This window comes from Mauremys reevesii, linkage group 7 (genome assembly GCF_016161935.1).
Source record: "Mauremys reevesii isolate NIE-2019 linkage group 7, ASM1616193v1, whole genome shotgun sequence".
Lineage (NCBI taxonomy): Eukaryota > Metazoa > Chordata > Testudines > Geoemydidae > Mauremys > Mauremys reevesii.
In genome coordinates, this window is record NC_052629.1 from 55,936,588 (window position 1) to 55,958,967 (window position 22,380).

At 42.3% G+C, this 22,380-nt stretch overlaps 1 protein-coding gene across 4 annotated transcripts in view; it reads right to left on the reverse strand.

Annotated features, from left to right (window-relative positions):
• Positions 1–22,380, reverse strand: part of SH2D4B (SH2 domain containing 4B) — a 118,072-nt gene that overhangs the window by 70,121 nt on the left and 25,571 nt on the right. For all 4 annotated transcript variants that reach the window (XM_039481835.1, XM_039481836.1, XM_039481837.1 and 1 more), the window contains exon 4: positions 4,076–4,223. In XM_039481835.1, coding sequence (XP_039337769.1) covers positions 4,076–4,223 — 148 coding nt within the window. The remainder of the gene's footprint in view (positions 1–4,075; positions 4,224–22,380) is intronic.

The following is a 22,380-nucleotide window of genomic DNA, read 5'->3' on the forward strand; positions in this document are numbered from 1 at the left end:
TCACAATTGCTCTCCAAGACATTCCTATCATATGTCCAGCATGTGAAATCTAAATGTATAATTACATTTATAACATCAATTGTTTTTTATAGTGGCAATTACTCAAGATATTCCACACTAGACATTTAGTCTATTAAAAAGCACTAAAAATATGTATTTCAATTACTATAGCAAAGTGACACTACAGCAGTTCTAAGGGCTTTTATTGTTATTTGGCACAATCAAGTGAACTGAAGTGAACAACAGAAACTAAAATTAGCAACACTTTGTCTATGCCTATTGCTTTGGCAATAAACAGCTGAGAAATAATCTGATGATGAGCGATGAATCCTCATTCCTTTCTAAATTCCATCTACTAAATAAATTAGTAGTGTCATCAATATCATTGCTACACTTGCCCTCCACAACAGATGCACTAGCACTGCTGCTCCTCTTCAGCTGTGACCCCTGCTGCTGCTGAGTGCAGGGGGCTGACTTCAAGAAGAACCTGGCCCAGCTCCTAATGGGTAATGTGCCTTCAACAGCAGGTGCAGAATGGCAAAGATGCTAATGCTGCATCTGACAGTGCCTCCTTTGCATAGGCATGTGCTTACTTATTTATTTATTTAGTATTTAGGACAAAGCCAAACACAGTTACTGCAAGCCTAACAGTACTGTAAACTTTTGCCACAATGTTGCAATGGGAGCCTAAAACCTGAACAGAAAGAACCACCTCAAACGTGGAGAGAGGCATTCAGGAACAAATTTTGAATTTGAATGCACGGTGGCATTACACTCCTTTAGAATTCCTTAGACCTACTTTCACATATGCATTCTAAATGCTCCTATTAGTTACTTTTCTTGCTACGCTCCCCTCTTCCAGCCCTCCCCACGTGAGTTCCACTAACTTAGACCTGTTTCAATTCAGTGGACCTGATTTTCCTATCAACAACACCAGTGTAAAGAAGGAGTAACCTCATTGACATTAATGGACTTCTACCAACATGAAACTGGTGTGTGAGATAAATCAAGCCCAGAGAGACAAACTTAGAACTTAAATGACAGGTATGGGTGTAAGTTACTCATTAGCATGTGGCTGTGATGCTAAGTAAATTGAAGAGAGTCTGTGGAGGAGTAGAGGGCATCCAAGTTTGTGAGCATACAGTTTCAGGATAAGAGAAGACAATGCAAGTTACACTAATTTAGACTCCCTCCAAAGACTCGCCTGTGCTACAAAAATAAACTCTTGCAGACAATGTGCATCAGAAAATGATGCAATCAAAGCAGTGTTGATTGGCCACAATCTAAGTGCAGACTAGGAAAACCTGTGTTCAGAACCATTTTGGAAACCCTGGCTGAAAACTGCTTCCTTTTTTCCCCATTTTCCCTCTTCCCCTACCACAGTCCCTATGCTGCAGCATTCATTCCAAAAAACTATCCAGTTTTTTGTTTTTTATTATTTTAAAAACAGAAAAAATTAAACACAGTAAAATTTGTAGTATTTTATTATGTTGCCAATTTCCATATGCAATATTTTTCTTTTGACACCAGTCTTACAAATTTCCTCTGTTTCTTGTATCCACCATCTGAGTGGGCTGCTGAAATACCATCCCCTAGGCCAGACTGTCATGGGGTTGCCAGGCATCTGGTTTTCGACCAGAACCCCCAGTCGAAAAGGGACCCTGGTGACTCCAGTCAGCCCCATTGACAGGCCACTAAAAATGTCATTGGCCACAGCACCAACAGGGCAGGCAGGCTCCAAGCCTAGCTAGCTCCATGCAGCTCCCAGGAAGCGGAGGGCGTGTCCCGCTGGCTACTAGGGGGAGGGGCGTCTGGGGTGGCTCCGCAGCACCCATTGGCTGGGAATCAGCCAATTGGAGCTGCAGGGGTGGCGGCGCCTGCAGGCAGGGGTGGGGCTTGTGGAGTTCCCTGGCCAACCTTCCACATAGGAGCCAGAGGGACATGTTGCCGCTTCCTGGGAGCTGCCTGAAGTCAGTGTCGCCCGGAGCCCGCGCCCTCTTCCGTGTCCCAACCCTCTGCCCCAACTCAGAACCCCCTCCCACACTCCGAACCCCTTGGCCCCAGCCCAAAGCCCCCCTCCTGCACCCAAAACCCCTTATCCCTGGCCCCACCCCAGAGCCCACACACCCCCAGCCAGAGCCCTCCCCCCTCCCACACTCCACACTCCTGCCCCAGCCCAGAGCCCCCTCCCACACTCTGAACCTCTGGGCCCCAGTCTGGAGCCTCCTCCTGCACCCCCACCTCCCTGCCCCAGCCCAGTGAAAACGAGTAAGTGGGCGAGGGTGGGGGACAGCGAGGGAGGGAGTGGGGGCGGGACCTTGGAGAAGGGGCAGGGCAAGGGTGTTCGGTTTTTTGAAGTTAGAAAGTTGGCAACGCTAGACTGTCAGCTGGTGTAACCTGGAATAGTCCTGTTCATTTCAGAAGTGAAACGCTCTCTCCCCACTCCTCACCAAATCCCTTAGAGGCCTGGAGTACAAAAGTACAACTTTTACCTTTTCAAATGAACAGAATCCTGGATTTAAATAATTTCACAGGGAATTATTTTTTCATGGAAAATTTAATCTATAGAGTATTTATTCTGTCAAAATAGATGGCAGCCAGCTACCATATTGGATAGTGCCGGAAGTGTATCTTAAATATAAAATTAATTTTGTACTTAATGGCTTCGTCTCATATGAATAGCAGGATACAGGACTTTGGTAATCAGTCTCCAAGAACTCCTGCAATGAATGAATAAAACTACAAAACAAAAACAAACAAAAAAACCAAAAACATTCTTCACATATTTTGAGGTATTTCTTTTACTGTTGTTGGTTTTCCTTTACTCTTAACATATATAAATTAGCAATACTACAGCACACTACCTCTGTAGCTTTGCTTTCCCTACTTCATGAGTTACCGAATTATCTCATACAACACACGCTTATCTTTGACCCAGATAAATGTCACTTTAAGTGCTTACTTTATTAATCTTTGTGTTAAACACAATTAGCTCAATGTCGCTGTTCAAGTTAAAACCTTCTAAATATTTCTTCCTCTTTTTCTGTTAAGTAATCAAATCAATGTAGGTGAACGGGTATAAAGTACATTCTTCGCTCAATACAAATGTGTAATTTTTCTCATTAACAGGAAGGTCGCACATTTAAAGGGGAACATACAGTATATCTCAGAGTTATTACTATATAAAAGAGACAGCTAACCATATTTTATTCCCTGAAACCTGTTAAGACCACACTTATACAAAACTACTGGGAACTTTATATACAGTCTGTACAGTCACATATGGGATGTGCCCTCTACGTGGCTATAGCTGAACACAAGCTACTCTTGTGTTTCTAAATTTTTGTCAGTCACACTGATAATATTTATAAAAGACTTCAGTGTGGCTAGGAACCACAATGAAAAATGCTGCTATGATAGCAACGTCATAAAGATCTATTCTAGATCATGCTCAGAACTGTGATTTAAAACAATCCTTTGAAGTCAATGGAAATTTGCCAGAGTAAGGACATCAGCGTTTTGCCCACCAGCTTGTAAGGAATTCTTAAAATAGCCATATTAGAATCAACATGAGACAACAACTTTTGTCTATTCAAAGCTGAATCCTCTAGTATAAGATGTTCAAATACAGATGGCCAGAATTTTTTTTCATCAGACTTTACAAAAAAAATGAAATTGCTTTCTATGGTGCTGTCTGCACGAGGTAGCTTCCACTGCAGAAAATGAATGATGATGCAACTTTATGCAGAAAGAAATATGAAATTGGCAAAGTGACTGAAATTTGCAACATAAGGACAAATTGGCTGCTTGCAGCAAAATTGTGTGAAATCTTGTACTGCGCAAGGTAAAAAAATCACGAATGCATTTTTTTACTTGGGGCATTTTGGAAAGCTGGATGTAGAATCTACCTCACAAAAGACAAATTTGTCTAGAAAGAAATGCTTCTTTCCATGGTTGTTTAAAGAGCAGCTTCCCCACTCGTATGACTGGTTCTATGGTTCCACATGGTACTTTGCACGTGCTTAGGTAAGATTTGTGCATATTTCATATTCATTCATCGATTAAGTTTACTCACACTGTTCTTTCCACTCCTGGTCCTCATGTTCACTGTGTTGGCTGTGCTGTTGAGCTTGCTTGAGGCTCAAGTACAACTCTTTTGCTCTAAGTTCCTCTTGCTGTCGTATCTGTTCTTCACCTCTCTGCCTCTCTTCTTCCTCTCTTTTCTTAAAAAAAAAAGAAACAGGAAAAGGAATAAAAATCATTAGAGAGTAAGTATAGTCCAGTCATTAGGATATTGGTTCAATTTCTTCTTCCTTCACAAACTTCCTGTGTGACCTTTGGCAAGTCATTTAGTCTCTTTGTGACTCACTTCCCCATCTATATAATGGGGATAACAGCACTTTCTTACCTACCAGGGGTTATCGAGAAGATAAATACATGAAAAATTGTGAGTGCTCTGATACTACAGTAATGGGGAATACAGAAGCACCTACAATAGCTAGATCTTGATGTTTATACTGAACACTTGCTGTGTCATGTGACACCTCTATCAATGGTATGCTACAAGTTGTATATCTGCAAATTGTGCTATTGTTTCCATACCCCCATGTGCATCCCCACTGGTGGCACAGCTTTAATCCCAAAGATAAGTCATTTGTTCTATTGTAGGATCAGCAGAATGCATTAAACCTGCTCTAATCACTTCACTGCTTTTATTGGTTTTGCATCCTGAACAAAATATAGTACTAGTATGGCATGACTGACAAAGAGACCATGTTTTCTAGTCTTCAGTTTCCTGATGGCATTCCCCTCTCCATTGTGCAGAGCAAGCTTTGATGCAGAAGAGAATTGAGCCCACAGACGTCAATACAATTGCTCACTCATACAATAGGAGACCATTCCAATAGGAAAAGCGGACAAGGGACATCCCAGCAATCAGGGGCGGCTCTATGTATTTTGCCGCCCCAAGCACGGCAGTCAGGCGGCTTTCGGCAGCATGCTTATGGGAGGTCTGCCGGTCCCGCACCTTCAGCGTACCAGCCACCGAATTGCCACCGAAACCGTGGCACCGGCGGACCTCCCGCAGGTGCGCCGCTGAAGGCAGCCTGACTGCCGCCCCCATGGTGACCAGCAGGCCGCCCCCCATGGCTTGCCACCTCAGGCACGCGCTTGCTGCGCTGGTGCCTGGAGCTGCCCCTGACAGTAATTTGTGTTGTAATGAAACAAGTGATATTTCCTTTCAGGGGCAATATAAACGTTTCAACGAGCACTTTGTCACAATTCATTCAGCAGTTCATCCTACATCACTAAAATGGACCCATACCAAGTATGGGTTATTCTAGAATTTTAATACTAGCAAATGTGCATGGATAATAGCATATCAGGGTGAGTAAAATCCAGTGATTTCTTTTTAAGTGTTTATATTGTATTTTTCCATTTAAATCAGGCTTTTCATAATTTCCTTTAATGGACTGTGCTTGTCCAAGACTTAAGGATGGAATTTTCAAAAGGGTCCGTGTTGACCTAACTCTGCTCCTTCTAGATGGGATTTTTACAATTAATTTCAATGGGAGCAGAACTAGGCCAACATGGAGTCCTTTTGAAAAATCACAGCCTAAAATGAATGCTAAACTCACTAACATTTGCGATAGCCATTTAAATAGATGGAACACAATCTGTTACATCTGATCAACATGTTCTGACATAGCACGTGAGGAGAAATACTTGGGGGATACTCTTTAACTTTTCCACTGTTCTGTTTTTATTCTGTTTGGAGTGGGGTGGAGTGGAGAAGGGAAGTGATATTTTGATAAGATTGTGTGGTTTTAGGATATATTCGTATACTCTGAACTTTGTAGAAAGATATAGCTTATAAATCTGAAAATAAAAGCAATTCATTGTATATCTAGGCAATTTTAATCACAACAGGACACATGACATAACCAGAACAATCCACAGCCTAGTAATTAAAAACTATACACATATACAAGTGAATGGAGAGATGTTAGAGTTGGGACGATACACAGAGCAATGGTGTTCTCTAAAACTCAGAGCTTCCATGTCCATACTCTGCCCATCCCCACTGCAGATGCAGAGTTCCCATGCTGAGATATTAGTTTAGCAACTTGGAGGTCTCTCATCCAACCCAACTTGGGCTTACCGTAGTTTGTGTGAGAAATCAAACAGGATCCCAGAACAAGTCAGACTGACTGCCCTCATGCTAAGTATTTGTTACTAGTCATGATCATCTTCTGATGCCTGTGGATTATTCTTAGTAATAAGTTTTAAAACCTTTCCTGCCAGCAAATTTCAGTGTTTGCAGTTTGCTATTGTCCGTTCATGTGCTAAAACCTGAAGGAGATGACTAAGGGAGAAAACACTGCAAGGTTCCCTTTGTGGGGTTATGTGCAAATTTTTTCACCGGGTGAGTGGAAGGGAGAGGTTGCCTAAGAGAATGAGCCATACCTATTGTCAGAAAACGTGCTGAGAAATCTTGAGAAGACAGTGCTGCTACGCTTCTGTATCTCAGAGCTATCTTGAGTAGGCCAGTCGGCACCACAAAAAGGGGACCATTTTCATCATTTATTTGTATTTTGGCAGTGCAATGGAGTTTTAGTATTAATTTGCTCCACTAATTTCTTCAAAGCATTGCATTGAAAATAACCACTTTTCAATTCAATGGAAATTCAGATACTGTCCACTGAGTCACAAATGATGCAGTAATAAATTGCTTTAGATCACAGGGCTCATTACATGTTAAGCCTTTGCTGCTTTGAGCACACTATATTAGATGAAGGAAAAGGTGGCGTTATTTGTTTTGCACAGGAGTGTCAGAAACCAAAGCCATCCTCCAGCCCAGCCTCATAGTGCTGGAGTCCTAGAGACTAAGTCTGTGCTGCATGTTTGGCCCCAGTTCAAACCAACAGTAAAATACAGTGCATTGCCTGATATTATACTGCCATAAGAAGAAAAAAATCTGATGATTTGTTTAAATGGATTTAGCTAGATAAACTAAAAGAGCTCAATATGCGATGTGAAATGCCCTTCAGATTATCCTATTATGGTATCAGCTGGAGGCCTCAGTCAGGTTTAGAGCTCCATTGGGCCACACACTGTACTACCATACAGATAGCGGTGGTCCCTGCCATGAAAAGTTTATTGTGCTGAGAGTAGGGAACATGTAGAAAGGCAGAAAAGCCAGATTCTGATCTTAGTAACACTGGTGAAATTTGATAGTAACTCCATCTAAATAAATGGATTTACTCAATGTATATCAATTTAACTGTGATTCCTGGTTAGAATGTGGGATTGGGATACTGGACTTCCTGCTTCAGCTCCTGAGTTTAGCTCTGATTTGCTGTGTGGGCTTTGATAAGCGTCCAAACCTACAAACACAAACATGCTTAATTTTATACCTGAGAGCAGGCCCGGTCAATGCTCAGTGGTACTACTCACATGGATAAAAGGTAAGCAGAAATGTCTGCAAGATCTGGACTGAAGTTGTCTTAGTCATAGTTTTGTCACTTCTGTCATAATTTAACCATCTGATCCTTGGTTGAAAGGTGATATACAAGTAGCAGGTGTTATTTATTCATTCATCCACCATTCCATAAATACAACTTTTGTTATGGTAATATCCTGAAAAAAAGAATAGCTATTCACACATCTAATCTGATTCCTTTCAGGCAGGAGAGAGTCAGGCAAACAGCTACTGCAGCCATTCTATAAGTGTTGGTCTCACAGTGACAGGTCATTGCATGTCTTGCCACCCATAAGAGGAGTAGTAGCTGACTGAAGGGGGCTTCCTTTGGGACATGTAAAACAACCTTGTTTCCAGGGATTACATTGCTTTCCCACCTCAGAGCAACTTTTCTTACTCCCTTCCTTTGCCACCTTATAAATTGTTTGTGACTAGGGGAGTATTTTTGCCACTAAGATCTGAGGAACTGATTTTTTTTTTCCCCGAAGGAGACTCTTCAAAGCAAGCAGTATTAGTGTGTCATTTGTGACCTTTCAGATCTCAGTGAGGGTCAGAAGAAGTCACAGAGAGCAGGCTGCTTGTTGTTCCGAGCTATGGAACACACTAAAAAGGTATACTTAAGGAAAAATGACGCTTTTATTAGAAAGGATGGAGAAACAAGAGTATTAGTTTGCCAAGTGTGAATAAACAAGGCCAGGTGTCTTGGGTTTCTCAGGAATGGTTTGTTTAGTGGTAGAGCTCTGTCAGCTGGCTGAATAAGGGTTTATGTCCATTGACATTTCAAAGTGATTGAAAAAAGTAAGCAATTTACTAATTGAAAGCAATTATCATCCTCAGGGGATGGAAAAGTGGAGCAGATACAAGTTTCTACCTTCTGCAACAACTCAGGCACTTTTGCAGGTGGTCTGAAAACTTTTAATGTGTCAGATTCTCAGGTGGTGTAAGTCAAGGCATCCCCATTGCTGTCTGTAGTAGAAAGAGAGCCTGAAACATAAGGCCTTGTATCAGGCCTGTTGTGAGATGTAAGGCCTGAACTAAAGTAGTGATCAAGCTTTGCTGATATAAAGCAAAGAAGCAAAGTGAGCTGAAGTCAGACTCTGCCAGTTTGCAAGCTCACAGAGTCTGGCAAGAACAGGACTGATATTGCAGAATCACACATTCCTAAGAGGTGCTAGGCACAGAGCACTCTCGCAAACACACTCCAGAAGGGAGGCACCAGAACACCTTAATACCAACACATTCCCTAAAGATAACAGGAACACACTGACCCATCCTAAAAATAAGGTCAGAATGACAGTGTGATGGATAGAGATGTACAAGGTGATGGTGGTAACTGGCTACGTCAGAGGATGTCAAATAACTACATCAGAGGAGCAGTACATAACTTGTTTCCATCGATGTATAAAATGGAGTCTCAGAGGGAGTGTCCTTGGCTAACCTGGGGTGGGGAGAGAATGGAAAGTCCCGCCATTCACTGAGCTGTGTCCATTGTAAGGGCATACAGGTGTTAGTGGTCCTGTAGAGTCTGTGGGATACTAGGACCGTGCCTCATTGACAATAAACCTAGCTGGGTGCCTTTGTACCTTAACGGATCTTGTGGTCATTGGGCAGTTTGCTAGAGGTCTGCTGTGCCAACTGTCTGCGCAGAGCTGGGACAGCACACAGGGAGAACAGAGACACGCAGCAGAACATCTAGCAACATCTGACAACACTGTCAGTGGAGCCATATGGAGGATCTAGCCCTTTATTTTTAAATGCTTGTTGTTCATAATGAACCAAAACTGAAGTCCTCCCCACTGAAATAATGGATGTTAATAATGATGTGCCTGTGAAGAACATAACAGCACCAAAACCACCACATATAGGAACAACAAATAGACCACTCCTAGAACTCCTTAAAAAAGGAAAGTTCTATACTACAGTTGACACTATTAAGCTTACCATAGGTATTAATCTTACTTATAATATCTTTATCCCATGTTATAAGATAGAGCCTCAAATACTGTCTACACTACAAATTACATCGGTATAACTTATGTCACTCAGAGGTGTGAATAATCCACACTCCTGAGCAACATAAATTATATTTACCTAAGTGCTTGTGTAGACAGCAACACAGCTACTGCCTCTCATGGAGGCAGTAGATATTAAACAGATGGGCAAGCTCTCTCTTGTAGGCTTAGAGCATCTTCACCAGAAGCATAAATGATGTACGGTACACATAGCCTAAGTGTTTTCTCTGTAACTATAAAAGTGTTTGCTAAAACTGTAAAACCGCACAATGAGGAGAGAAGCATTACCAAGTATGAAATACTACTTTACCACAAGAGGAATCAACTTATCCCCAACAAAAGAAGACCCATACACACCAGACAATCCATTATGGAACATCAGTGAACAAAAGACTTAGCTGATTGCTTCCCTCATGCCCACAAAGAGGGGACATGCACAAGCACTCATCCCATCACAGCTTGAAGGCAATAAAAATCCCCATTGAGAAGACATTGTTATCACTATGCTGCTTGGAATTTGGAGAGGGTAATATTTGCGAGCGTAAGCAAGGTATCCCCAATCTGCTTAGCTCTAAAGGACACAGAAATATTGCATATCGCAGCAACTTTTATTACATTTTGGAACCTAAGACTGTAACTCATTTTTCTGGGTATGTTTACCAGTTTTAACCTGATAAATAATTCATTTCTAATTTTAGTTAATAAATCTTTAGTTAGTTTATTACAGGATTGGCTACAAACTTTGTCTTTGGTGTGGGATATTAGGTGTAATTGACCGGGACTAAGTGACTGGTCCTTTGGGACAGGGAGTAACTTGAATATGGCTGTGATTCTTGAGGTACAGGACCATCTATCACAAAGGCAAATTTGCCTGGGTGAAAAGATAGATGGGAGTACCCAAGAGGACTGTCTATGAGTCCATGGTTAGGCTGCTATAGTGCTTGAGAAGTTCACACTCATTATTTGGTTGGTGAATTCTAACTGCCAATTTGGGGTTTATGTCCTGCTTCTTGACAAGCTGCCCTGAGGTTGGCACTCACACTCATGAGCTACTGCAGCCAACTTGGCACTACACTTTTATAATACATTTACTATGTTAATAATAGAGTATCTATTCATTTCTAACCCCACCCCTCTCACTGCAGTCTCTGCAATGAACTGTCTTTCCCTCCCATCTACTCTGTCAGACACAATGCTCTTGGGTTTTCCTTGAGTGGGTCCACCCCTCACCCCAGGCCTTCCGGACCTTTTCACTGGGCCCCTGTTCTATGAGCCCCCCAGACCCTTCCCTTCCATAACCTGAGCCGGCTGTGTCTCCTGCAGTCAGTTCGCTTTCAAACCGCGCCAAGGGAACAACTTTACAAGCTCATGCTCCATACGCTTCACTTCCTCATCCTTGTGTCCTGCCCTGCTAACAAGTGGTAGGACTATCTACCATCTGTAGAGGGTGAGGAACCCCAGTGGGCCAGCCTCTACTCCACCTTGGTCCTACAGCCCGCTGGGATATCGGTTAGCGGCTCCTTCGTGGAGCCATGTGCACAGGCATGTACGTGACTTGGTTCACTCCTATCCCCGATGCCTGCTCCTTTTGTGGGGTGAGAGAGACACTGGTGCATGCCTATCTCAAATGCACCAGGTTTCGGCCCTTTTTTCTGCTCCTCCAGAACCTCCTGCTGAAGTTCTGGCTGCACCTTTCCCCGCACCTCTTCATATATTCACACCCTGTCTGTGGCCCCACAAAGTCATGAGAACTCCTCGACAACCTCCTCCTGGCCCTGGCCAAAGTGGCCATTTACAATACCAGGAGGAGGATGCTGGATGGTGGGGGGGGGCTCTGTGACTGTGGGGCCTATTTCTGTTCCTCCCTGGTCTCACGCATCCGGGCAGAGTTCCTCTGGTCAGTATCCGCTGGCTCCCTAGACGGTTTTGAGGAGTAGTGGGTGCTGTCCGGGGTTCTCTGCTTGGTGTCCCCCTCTGGATCCCTAGTTCTGAACCTGTGACCTCCATTCCTTGCCCTGTTATTTTTTAGTTGTACCCCATGTTTAGTTGGAACTGGGTCCAGTGGTCCCTCCTGCAAGGCTAGGGGAGGGGCCTTTAGCCATGAGCAGACTTGTGCCCACCTGGCTCCCGGACATTCAATAAGGCCAATAAATGCACTGCCAGCCTTCTACTGAGCAAGGTAACCATGTAAGTATTATCCTCATTTAACACCCCAAACAGCTCCATGTGCAAAGGACAAACAGATCCCCCCAACAGCCCTCTTGTATCACCCAGGGATTTTTCGGGAGAGGATTTGCTTGCTGTTGATGCTGTTTGGAAAGAGATCAAAGTAGCTAAGAAAACAGTAGAATCCAGGGCAGAACTCTGAGTGCTGGGGAAAATCTTGCCTGGTGATAAAGTTACTTTAAAAAACAAATCAACAAACAAAAAACACCCTTTTCAAGCATGGAAGAAGCTTTGTTTTGTTTGTCAGAGATGGAAGTTACAAGCAGCTGTAATAATGCACACTACCTATATGTCACTGGCTGGTGGATGGTAAAAACAGCACCTTTTGCAGTGATCCCTCGATAACTTAAAAGCTAACCAGGAAGGTGATGAGTCAATATTTGAGTAGTACTTGATTGCAAATAGCCAAGAAACACTCATGTGCTGCAACAAATTATGCTGGTAATTCAGTAGGTAGCTATATTTGCTCTGGCCTCCTCTCTACTGGAAAATGTGTGTACTAAATAATGCTAGCAGCCCAAGAGGCAAACTTGCTATACTGTAAAACTGTTTTGCAATGATGATGTTAGCCCTGCTGCAACCAAGTCTAACTAATATTCATTCTTAGCTCAGGTCAGTTTCTAATGTTATAGTGCTAGCGCAGATGAGAAGCACTTGCAAAATAGCTCAAGTTACCACTGCTCCTCCCACCATGGTCACAAAGGGAGCAGTGTGCTTTCATTATTGTATTATCCTGTGGTGTGTATATGAGGGGATTAAAAGCAAGTGAAACGGGATTGCTTATGCAGATGTGCCAGAGTGTGCCAGTTACGCATGGCCTATTGTTTTAATTACACGTGGTATAAATTCTCTAGTGCAGACAGTCTCTGTGTCAACAAAGTTGGTGCTCCAGCATGGTGTTATGGTGCACTGAAGTCCTGCCCTACGCTAAAGAGGATGTCAGGTTTCACTGGAGACAGTAGTTTGCTTCATGTTCTAAAGGGTGGGGTAATGTTCCTATGAACAGTTTACAGTTGCTAGAATCACAGGGTTAGAATGGACCACAAAGGCCAAGATGCAGGATTTGTTGTGCATAAACTATCCAAGACAGATGGCTGTCCAACTTCCTTTTGAAAACCTCCAGTGAAGGGGCTTCTACAACCTCCCGAGGCAGTCTGTTCCATATTGTAAGGCCAAATCATGAGCTTTAAATCCTCAGATTTACAGCAGCTGAGAAGCTAGTCTGCTGTGTTTCATCCAAGAAGTGGCTGCATATCACTTGTATACTGGGATTCCTTCAGCATGTAAGGAGCTATATGAAATGCAAGTTATTCTTTTCTTTAGTGGCTCAAATGTGTCCTGTGAAAATCTACTTGCCTGTGGAAAATATCAGACCTAGATGCTACTTCTTGGCAAATATCCTAAATAAAGATAACCAGTTAGCACAACCATTACTGGGCTAAATGAGGAAAATATTACTTTTCTAATGATGAAATATCAAAAACTTTCCCAAATACAGGATGGGGATACCCTCAGTGTTGCCCAGCAGAAACTAGACAGCTCACTAACTTTTGTCACAGCTAAAAAGGCAGTTGGATGAAAAAGGTCTTCCTTAAAGAACAAAAAAAGCACTAAGATTTTCCTCTCTTTGTGCTCAGAGTTATTGATCAGAACTATTAGGTAGGTATTATTACATTACTGTGATTAAGAGATAGCACACCAAACTCATCCCTGGTGAACCCACTGAGTTTAACAGAGTTACATCATGGATAAATTTGATCCATGGGCCCAGCAACAAGTTACTTGTCATACGCCAGAATCCTACTGTCACACTGTCTGGAGTAGCTCATGACTCAGAGTGCCAACCTCAGGGCAGACAGTCAAAAAATAGAAAGACACCCCAAACTGGCTGTATGTTTCACCAACCCAGTAACAAATGTAGTACTTTGAAAGTCACAATTTAGTCTTATAATGGAGTCATAAATCATCCCCTTAGATGGTTAAACTCCAGTTTATCTTGCTGCCCAGGCAAACTAGACTTAGTGATAAATGGTCACGTACTCCAAAAATCACAAAATATTCAGATTGCTCCCAGTCCCAAGAGACCAGGCACTTACCGCAGATCAATTTGTACCTTAGATCTCACACCAAAGACAACCTGGTAGCCAATCCTGTAATAAAACTAACTAAAGATTTATTAGTTAGGAAAAAGGAATGAGAGTTATTTACAGATTAAAGCAGGCAACATAACAAGTGAGTTCAGTCTGTGAACATAACATAAGAATGGTCATAGTGGGTCAGACCAAAGGTCCATCAAGCCTAGTATCCTGTCCTCTGACAGTGGCCAATGGCAGGTGCCCCAAAGGGAATGAACATACAGGTTATCATCAAGTAATCTATGCTCTGTCACCCAATCCCAGTGTCTAGCAAACAGAGACTAGGGACACCATTCCTGCCCATCCTGGCTAATAGCCATTGATGGACCTATCTTCCATGAATCTATCTAGCTCCCATTTGAACCCCGTTATATTCTTGGCCTTCACAACACCCTCTGGCAACGAGTTCCAGAGGCTGACAGTGAGTTGCGTGAAAAAATACTTTCTTGTGTTTGTTTTAAACCTGCTACCTATTAATTTCATTTGGTGGCCCCTTGTTCTTATATTATGAGAAGGAGTAAATAACACTTCCTTTTTTACTTTCTCTATACCACTCATGATTTTATAGACCTGTATCATATCCTCCTGTAGTCGCCTCTTTTCCAAGCTGAAAAGTCCCAGTCTTATTAATCGCTCTCATACGGAAGCCATTATATACCCCTAATCATTTTTGTTGCCCTTTTCTGAACCTTTTCCAATTCCAATATCTCTTTTTTGAGATGGGGTGACCACATATGCACGCAGTATTCAAGGTGTGGGCATACCATGGATTTATATAGAGGCAATATATTTTCTGTCTTATTATTTATCCCTTTCTTGATGATTCCCAACATTCTGTTCGGTTTTTTAACTTGCACTGCACATTGAGCAGATGATTTCAGACAACTATCCACAATGAATCCAAGATCTCTTTCTTGAGTGATAACAGCTAATTTAGACCCCATCACTGTATATGTATAGGTAGGATTATGTTTTCCAATGTGCATTACTTTGCATTTATCAACATTAAATTTCATCTGCCATTTTGTTGCCCAGTCACCCAGTTTTGAGAGATCCTTTTGTAGCTCTTCGCAGTCTGCCTGGGACTTAACTATCTTGAGTAGTTTTGTATCATCTGCAAATTTTGCCACATCACTGTTTATGCCTTTTTCCAGATGGTTTCAAAAGGTAACAGATGTATAATCTGTCAGCATGGAATGTCTTTCAGGGCTAACCCATGCCAAACAACCTGGGGATCTCTATGTGTATGTTTAGGAACCCTTGCCCCTCAGAGTTCAGGCAGCATGAAAGAGATTGTGTTTCTCCTTGTCAGGGATTTTTATCCCCTCCACTCTGGAGTCCAAAACTAATGGGATGAATTCATGTGCAGGTCTCTCCTTCCTGGAGGGATTTAGGAATCCAATCAACAAAGTCTCTGTCCTTTGGTGCTGCACAAATACGTCATTTGCCTTCAGTGGGTTATTTTGGGTGCTGGACAAGCATTACACCTCAATCAATGCTTCTTTTCCTGTTTGATGAGTTACACAATTATAGAGGTTTATAATGCAAACACTCAATATAACTTTATACCGTTGGCTACAGAGATAATAACCGAGATCAATACATGCAGCATCCTACAAACATTTTATAAAGTCTAAACCCTAAACCTACTCTGATCAACTTAACATCTAATGTCTATTTTGATGATGCTAACACACAGGTAAACAAGACCGGTTTCCAACTGTGCCTTTGTAAGTGTTCAGTGAGGCCTGGAGCCTTGGCATGAGCTAGCACCTAGTCTGCCAGCATCACACCTACATATGATAATTACTGGGTATAGAGCTTAATGCTGCAGGCACCAAGCACTCTGGTCTGACCCAGCAAAGCCCCTGAGCATGTGCTTAACTTTAAAAAAGTGAGTAGTCCACATTTGATCAGTGGGACCCCTTCTCATGCTTCAAAATAAGAGTGAGTTTAAGTTCTTCACTGGATCAGGTCAGAGAGTGCTTAACCCCTTACAGTATTGCACCCATAGTGATTGTACCATGAATAGTGACATACAATTCAATGGGACTACGCATTGCTAAACTTTGCGGCTGGTAGACAGTATCTGCAGAATCATGCCCATAGTGTGTCAGGTCCTGATTCAGGAAAGAACTTAGGCACATGCTTCACATCCCACTGATTTAAATGTTATTTAAGCACATGCCTTACTCTAAATGCTGTCCTGAGTAAAGATGCTTTCCTGAATGGAGGTCTTAATTAACTAACTTTCTCTTCTTCCCTGAATAGTTTTGGTTCAAATCACGAGTTAGGGCTTGTCTATACAAACAGTTAGTGAGCAGTGAACTGGGGTGTAAGTCTACCTTGTACTAGCATGCCACATACTAACTGGCTCTGCGGACTCTGCTGCTACACACTAGAAACTCTCTAGTGTGCTCTGATCTACTCCTGTTTCAAAGCAGAGTAAATCAAAGCGCATTAGGGAACTTTTAGCACCCAGCCCCAGACTTGTATGGACTTATACAGACAAGCCCCTGAGTTGTTCAGCAGATCCAAGTATGACAATCTCACAGAATACCTAGCTCTTCAGCATCAAACTCATCCCATAAATTTTAAAGTCCCACCACCCACCTGTTTTTAAATGCTTTTTAAAAAACATTGACATTTTTGGTTAATATGCATTTCATTTTGCAAACATTTCATAACAAAAAAACCAATCTAGCTTTGCAGTCAGCTGTGTTGATATTCTTCCTGGCAGGCACCTCAATGGGAATGAACTGGCTGCATGACAACTTAAGATTTCCTTGTGGAAAGGGGAGCAGATGACATCATTAAAAGAATCATATCTCTGTTATTTCTAAAGTGTAGCTGAAGAATTCTGCTCTCACCTGGATGGCCGAAACTCACATCTTTCATTTGGGCCAATGGGCTTGTTATGCAACATTCTTCAAAAACAAAAAAACAGCAGCAGCAACTGATCACAGTAAAAAAAAAATGGTGTCCATGCTCTCATAGCTTTGTGAATTAGCATAAGATTAATGCCAGTAATTGGCCCGCTTATTTGTCCATTGCAAAAGGTGCATAAAAGAGTAGCTGTTGTTAAGTTGCAAAAATAAAGAAGTCAACACTTAGACTCTGGCATCATAAATTAAATGCATCTCTGCTTAAGCAGCACCAAGAAAGGCAAGATTAGTATCGGCAAAAGGAAAACAGGGATCATCATTCACTGTGATAAGTGAAAATCTAATTTATCTAGTCCAGCCAACTTTAGAGTCCCATGATATGCCAAGAGGAATAAAAGCTAACTGAACAGGGGCAATTGTGATGCAAGATGGTTTGAAATTAAACACATCAGCAAAACGGACTGCAAGCTTTAATTTCCCAAATCAAAATGCTTCACAATGATGGAACTTTAATGGCATTCAAGTTTTTATTCCCCTTTTCAGAGACTGTTTTAAATATGGTCTGGTCATCATCACAGAAGGATGATTAATGAGGTGTTAAATATTTTAAACTTGTTAAAGTGGGCTTGTTAACCAATCTGCATCTCATTCCATCCCCTGAATCATTCATGAAAGGCACATTTCTTCAGGATTTCACTGATTACAGTCAAACATGAATAGATTTATTAATGATCTGGATGATGGGATGAATTGCACCCTCAGCAAGTTCACAGATGACACTAAACTGGGTGGGGGGGGGGAGAGGTAGATACGCTGGGGTGTAGGGATAGGGTCCAGAGTGACCTAGACAAATTGGAGGATTAGGCCAAAAGAAATCTGATGAGGTTCAACAAGGACAAGTACAGAGTCCTGCACTTAGGAAGGAAGAATCCCATGCACTGCTACAGGCTGGGGATCGACTGGCTAAGCAGCAGTTCTGCCGAAAAGGACCTGGGGATTACAGTGAATGAGAAGCTGGATATGAGTCAGAAATGTGCCCTTGTTGCCAAGAAGGCCAATATTGGGCTGTATTAGTAGGAGCAGTGCCAGCAGATCGAGGGAAGTGATTATTCCCCTCTATTTGGCATTGGTGAAGCCACACCTGGAGTACTGCATCCAGTTTTGGTCCCCCCGCTACCAGGGGCGGCTCTAGGCATTTTGCCACCCCAAGCACAGCAGGCAGGCTGCCTTCGGCGGCTTGCCTGCAGAGGGTCCACTGGTCCCGCGGCTTCGGCGGACCTCCCGCAGGCGTGCCGAAGCCATGGGACCAGTGGACCCTCCACAGGCATGCTGCCAAAGGCAGCCTACCTGCCACCCTCGCGGCGACCGGCAGAGCGCCCCCAGTGGCTTGCCACCCCAAGCATGCACTTGGCGTGCTGGTGCCTGGAGCCGCCCTGGTGCCTGGAGCTGCCCCTGCCCACTACAGAAGGGATATGGACAAATTGGAGAGAGTCCAGCAGAGGGCAACAAAAATGATTAGGGGGCTGGGGCACATGACTTATGAGGAGAGGCTGAGGGAACTGGGGTTATTTGGTCTGTAGAAGACATGAGTGAGGGGGGATTTGATAGCAGCCTTCAACTACCGGAAGGAGGGTTCCAAAGAGGATGGAACTCAGCTGTTCTCAGTGGTGGAAGATGACAGAACAAGAAGCAATGGTCTCAAGTTGCAGTGAGGGAGATCTAGGTTGGATATTAGAAACACTATTTCACTAGGAGGGTGGTGAAGCACTGGAATGGGTTACCTAGGGAGGTGGTGGACTCTCCATCCTTAGAAGTTTTTAAGGCCTGGCTGAGATCATTTAGTTGGGTTTGGTCCTGCTTTGAGCAGGGGATTGGACTAGATGACCTCCTGAGGTCTCTTCCAACCCTAATCTTCTATGATTATTAACCAATTCACCTTTTTCTCTGCAGCCTGTTTTTTTTAATTTGCTTCATTTAGTTAGAGGTAAGTAAAGCAATATTTTTTTAATGCTAAGTGCCACTTTCCTACTTTTCAGTTTTATTATTGCTAAATGGACTTCATGTAAATATTGAATTTGGTGGTTGCAAAACGAATAAATGGAGTGGAAGTTAAGATCTGGACATGCCAGAGAATATAAAGCTTAACAACTGACCAGGATTGCCATCTGGTGAGGCAGTAGAGTCATTTAAGTGTCTTTATTGTTTTTAATCAAACCTACAAAACTAGACATAAGTGTTACTCTTAAAAGAAAATCAGATTAGGGATTGATGAGATGCTTTATAAATGTCTAGGGAGCAACAATTTGTTATATTACAGGTTGCCAATCCTGCAATCAGATCCATGCAGGCCGAACACTGTGCCAATGCAGAGCCCACCGAAGTTAATTCACCTGCCATTGTTAGCAAGGTACACATCTGACTGCAAGATTGGGACCTCAAGTTAATAGAACAGTAGCTAGTGCTAGTAGCACCTCCCATAAGCTACTATTGCAAAAGCGTTTTCATCCATAACCTCATGTCTTCACAAACTGAAGTATTCACCTTTGGGGCTGAACATTTTCTTTTGAAGTACGTTTCCGGTTTAAAGTAATTTTGCTTTGTTTAATTTTCAGATGCTTTTGAGTTATGGGACAGTAAATAAAAGCAAAAACACTTTCCCCACTGTAAGTTAAAGGCAACAGGGGCAAGTTCTGGCCCTAGTTACTCCAGTGTAAGTCTTGCAGTGCTTCCAGCCTCATAGCATGCTGCACTATTGTTGTTACGGAGTGTGGGATACCCCGCAGCTCCCAGAAGAATTGTGGGAGCAAGGGCCAATCACCTCACTGCCTTCAGATTTACATCAATTTAAGTGAGGGCAGAATCTAGCACTATTACTTTAAAATTGTACCAAAAGCTTCTAATAGAATAATTAATTTCCCCTAAATGCATGTAGCTATGCTGGCTGACCAGTGAAGCTATCATGAGGCTACTTGCTACCCTGCTTTGCAATGGGCCTCTTTGATATATAAGAGCAGCACTAAGTTTGAAGAGCTTCATTCAAATATATTTGAGCAAAGTGCAATACTATTCTAGAAGCTGCCAGTGTAGCTTGAGTGGCAACTTGTGACGTGGGCAAGGCCACATGGGTCTTAGTTCAATAGGGCTTTGCTTTCTGAGACGCAGAGGTGGAGCTGCACAAAGAGTTATTCTGCTTACAGTACATGCTTTAATAAAGCCACCTGAAAGTTATAGTTTCATTATTAAACATTGACATAAGATCCAAGGGCCCAAGTCTCTCCTCTTTCAAGGTAAGTACAGGTGTAAATTCAAGATAATTGCACCAAAATTATCAGTGACCTTGTGCAAAAGAGGCTACAGGATACACTCCACATACCCACTAGTGGCTCCCCCACCCAACACTACACAAGCTGACCGGCTGAAATTAGTGATCTGGCCTGGCAATGAGTAGAGGAGTCTTGGTACCATCAATTTACATCACACGTTCCTCTATGGAAAGGACCATAACTGATGAGGAAAATCGCTGCATGAGTTAAAGCTGAATGTTTCGGCCCTAGGACCGGCATTGAGTAGCATAGTGAGGAGCACTAACTCTCTCAGTGGTTTCTACACACTAGAGGAGATGGGGACTTGTGGACAGTCCCATAGAGGGGGAGAGCATAACCAAGGTGTCAATGCTAACAGGAGATGAGAGCCATGTGTCAGGCAGCTGCTGTACGCAGATCTCCTGAGATCCAAAGGGTTTCCTTGTGGATCCTCAAGCAGACCATATTACCTGCCACTTCTGCACTCCCACAATACACACATCAGCCCTATCTCCTTTTCTTTTGAAGTAGGTTTCCGGTTTAAAGTAATTTTGCCTTGTTTAATTTTCAACAAAATCCCTTCAGATGGAATGAATGTGCTGAATTTATCTGCAGGCAAAAGCCAGGTATATTTTCAACCAAGTCCTTATCTACCATGTTTACCTATGAATGAGTGAGGATGTAACTCTTTTTTGTGAGAAATGGGATCAAAGAAAAAAACTACATTAAATAAATACAAAATAGGAGATAAAGACTAAAACCTCATGTATGCTTAAAAATTAGATCAACCTAGCTATGTTGCTCAGGGCTATGAAAAATTTCATGTCCCAAGCACTGTAGTTAGGATAATCCAGTGGTTCCCAAACTTTAACAACCTGTGAACCCCTTTCACTAAAATGTCAAGTCTCGCAAACCCCCTCCTAAAAATGAATATTTCCAGGGATTTTCTCATTTACCTGAGTATATATTATAAAAGCAGTGATCTTGGAAATATAAAATTTGTTTTTATGACATGGTTATTACACACTGATTATTATTAAGTGTCCCTGGCTTCTGTTTGCCAGAAGCTGGGAATCAGCGAAAGGGGATGGATCACTGGATGATTACCTGTTCTGTTCATTCCCTCTGGGGCACCTGGCACTGGCCACTGTCAGAAGACAGGATACTGGGCTAGATGGACCCTTGGTCTGACCCAGTAGGTCCATTCTTATGTTCTTATTTATCATTACAGTATTTTTATTACATTATGAAAATGGCAACAGTCTTCCAAGATCTAAATTTTGTAGGTTGTATCACTTTGAATAAGCCTGTTATAAGACAATGCTCCTATGTTTCATCAAAGAGTATCAGATGTGAAACAGCATGAAGGTATTTAAGAAGCCAACTCAAAGAGTTCCTCCTACACAAGCATTCAGGTCTTGAGCAGTCCACACAAACAATGCATGTTACAACAAAGTTTAAACTTGTTCATCATAATAATTTTAAAAGCAATACTAGCTGCCTATTTAATTTTAAAAACTGCAAAAAATATCCACCTCCCTTTCCATCTCTTATAAGGAGTCTTGAAGTTTAAATCTCCTCAGTGTGATAGATATGCTTGCTTTGATCCTCTTAGCTCTTGGAAGTCCAGGGGCTCTAGGCTGCTGGGCCCGTGCTGCCCAGGGTTCCTAGGGACAGCTCTGTCCGCCATTAGGGAACTTTTTTCCAAGAACCCCCTGTAACATTTTGTGAACCCCAGGGGTTCTCGAACCCCAATTTGGGAACCACTGGGATAATCTAATTCTCAGTGCAGACACAGCTACATCAATGGAAGAATTCTTCTCTTGACCTGACTACCATCTCTCAGAGAGATGAATTAACTTGATCAACAGAACCCCCCCTGCACTGATGAGTCTATACTATAGCATTGTAGTAGCATAGCTGCAGCACAGATGTTCCCTAAGAGTTAAACGACCATTAAGAACTGACCACGTGGAAGATGTTATAGAAAAAATACAACAACTAAAATTAGTCAAACAGCCTTCTCTAATCAGAATCAATTGCAGTTTTCCCCATTAATTTAATTGGAGCAGGATCAGCTCCTCATAATATTAAAGAAAAAAATAGTGAAAGCATTTTTAGATTAAATACATACATCAATTACTTATCAAATATTCACGGAATGTTTTTTAACAAATTTTAACATCTTCAAAAAAAGTTATGTAAGTATGTTTTTCCCCTCCTATTATTATTATTCATCCAGCATTTATAACCAATTCCGTAAATGTGTTAGTTGAATACGCTATGCAATCACTGTTGTGACATTTGTGAATGTGATATGTAACACATTTAAAGTTATTC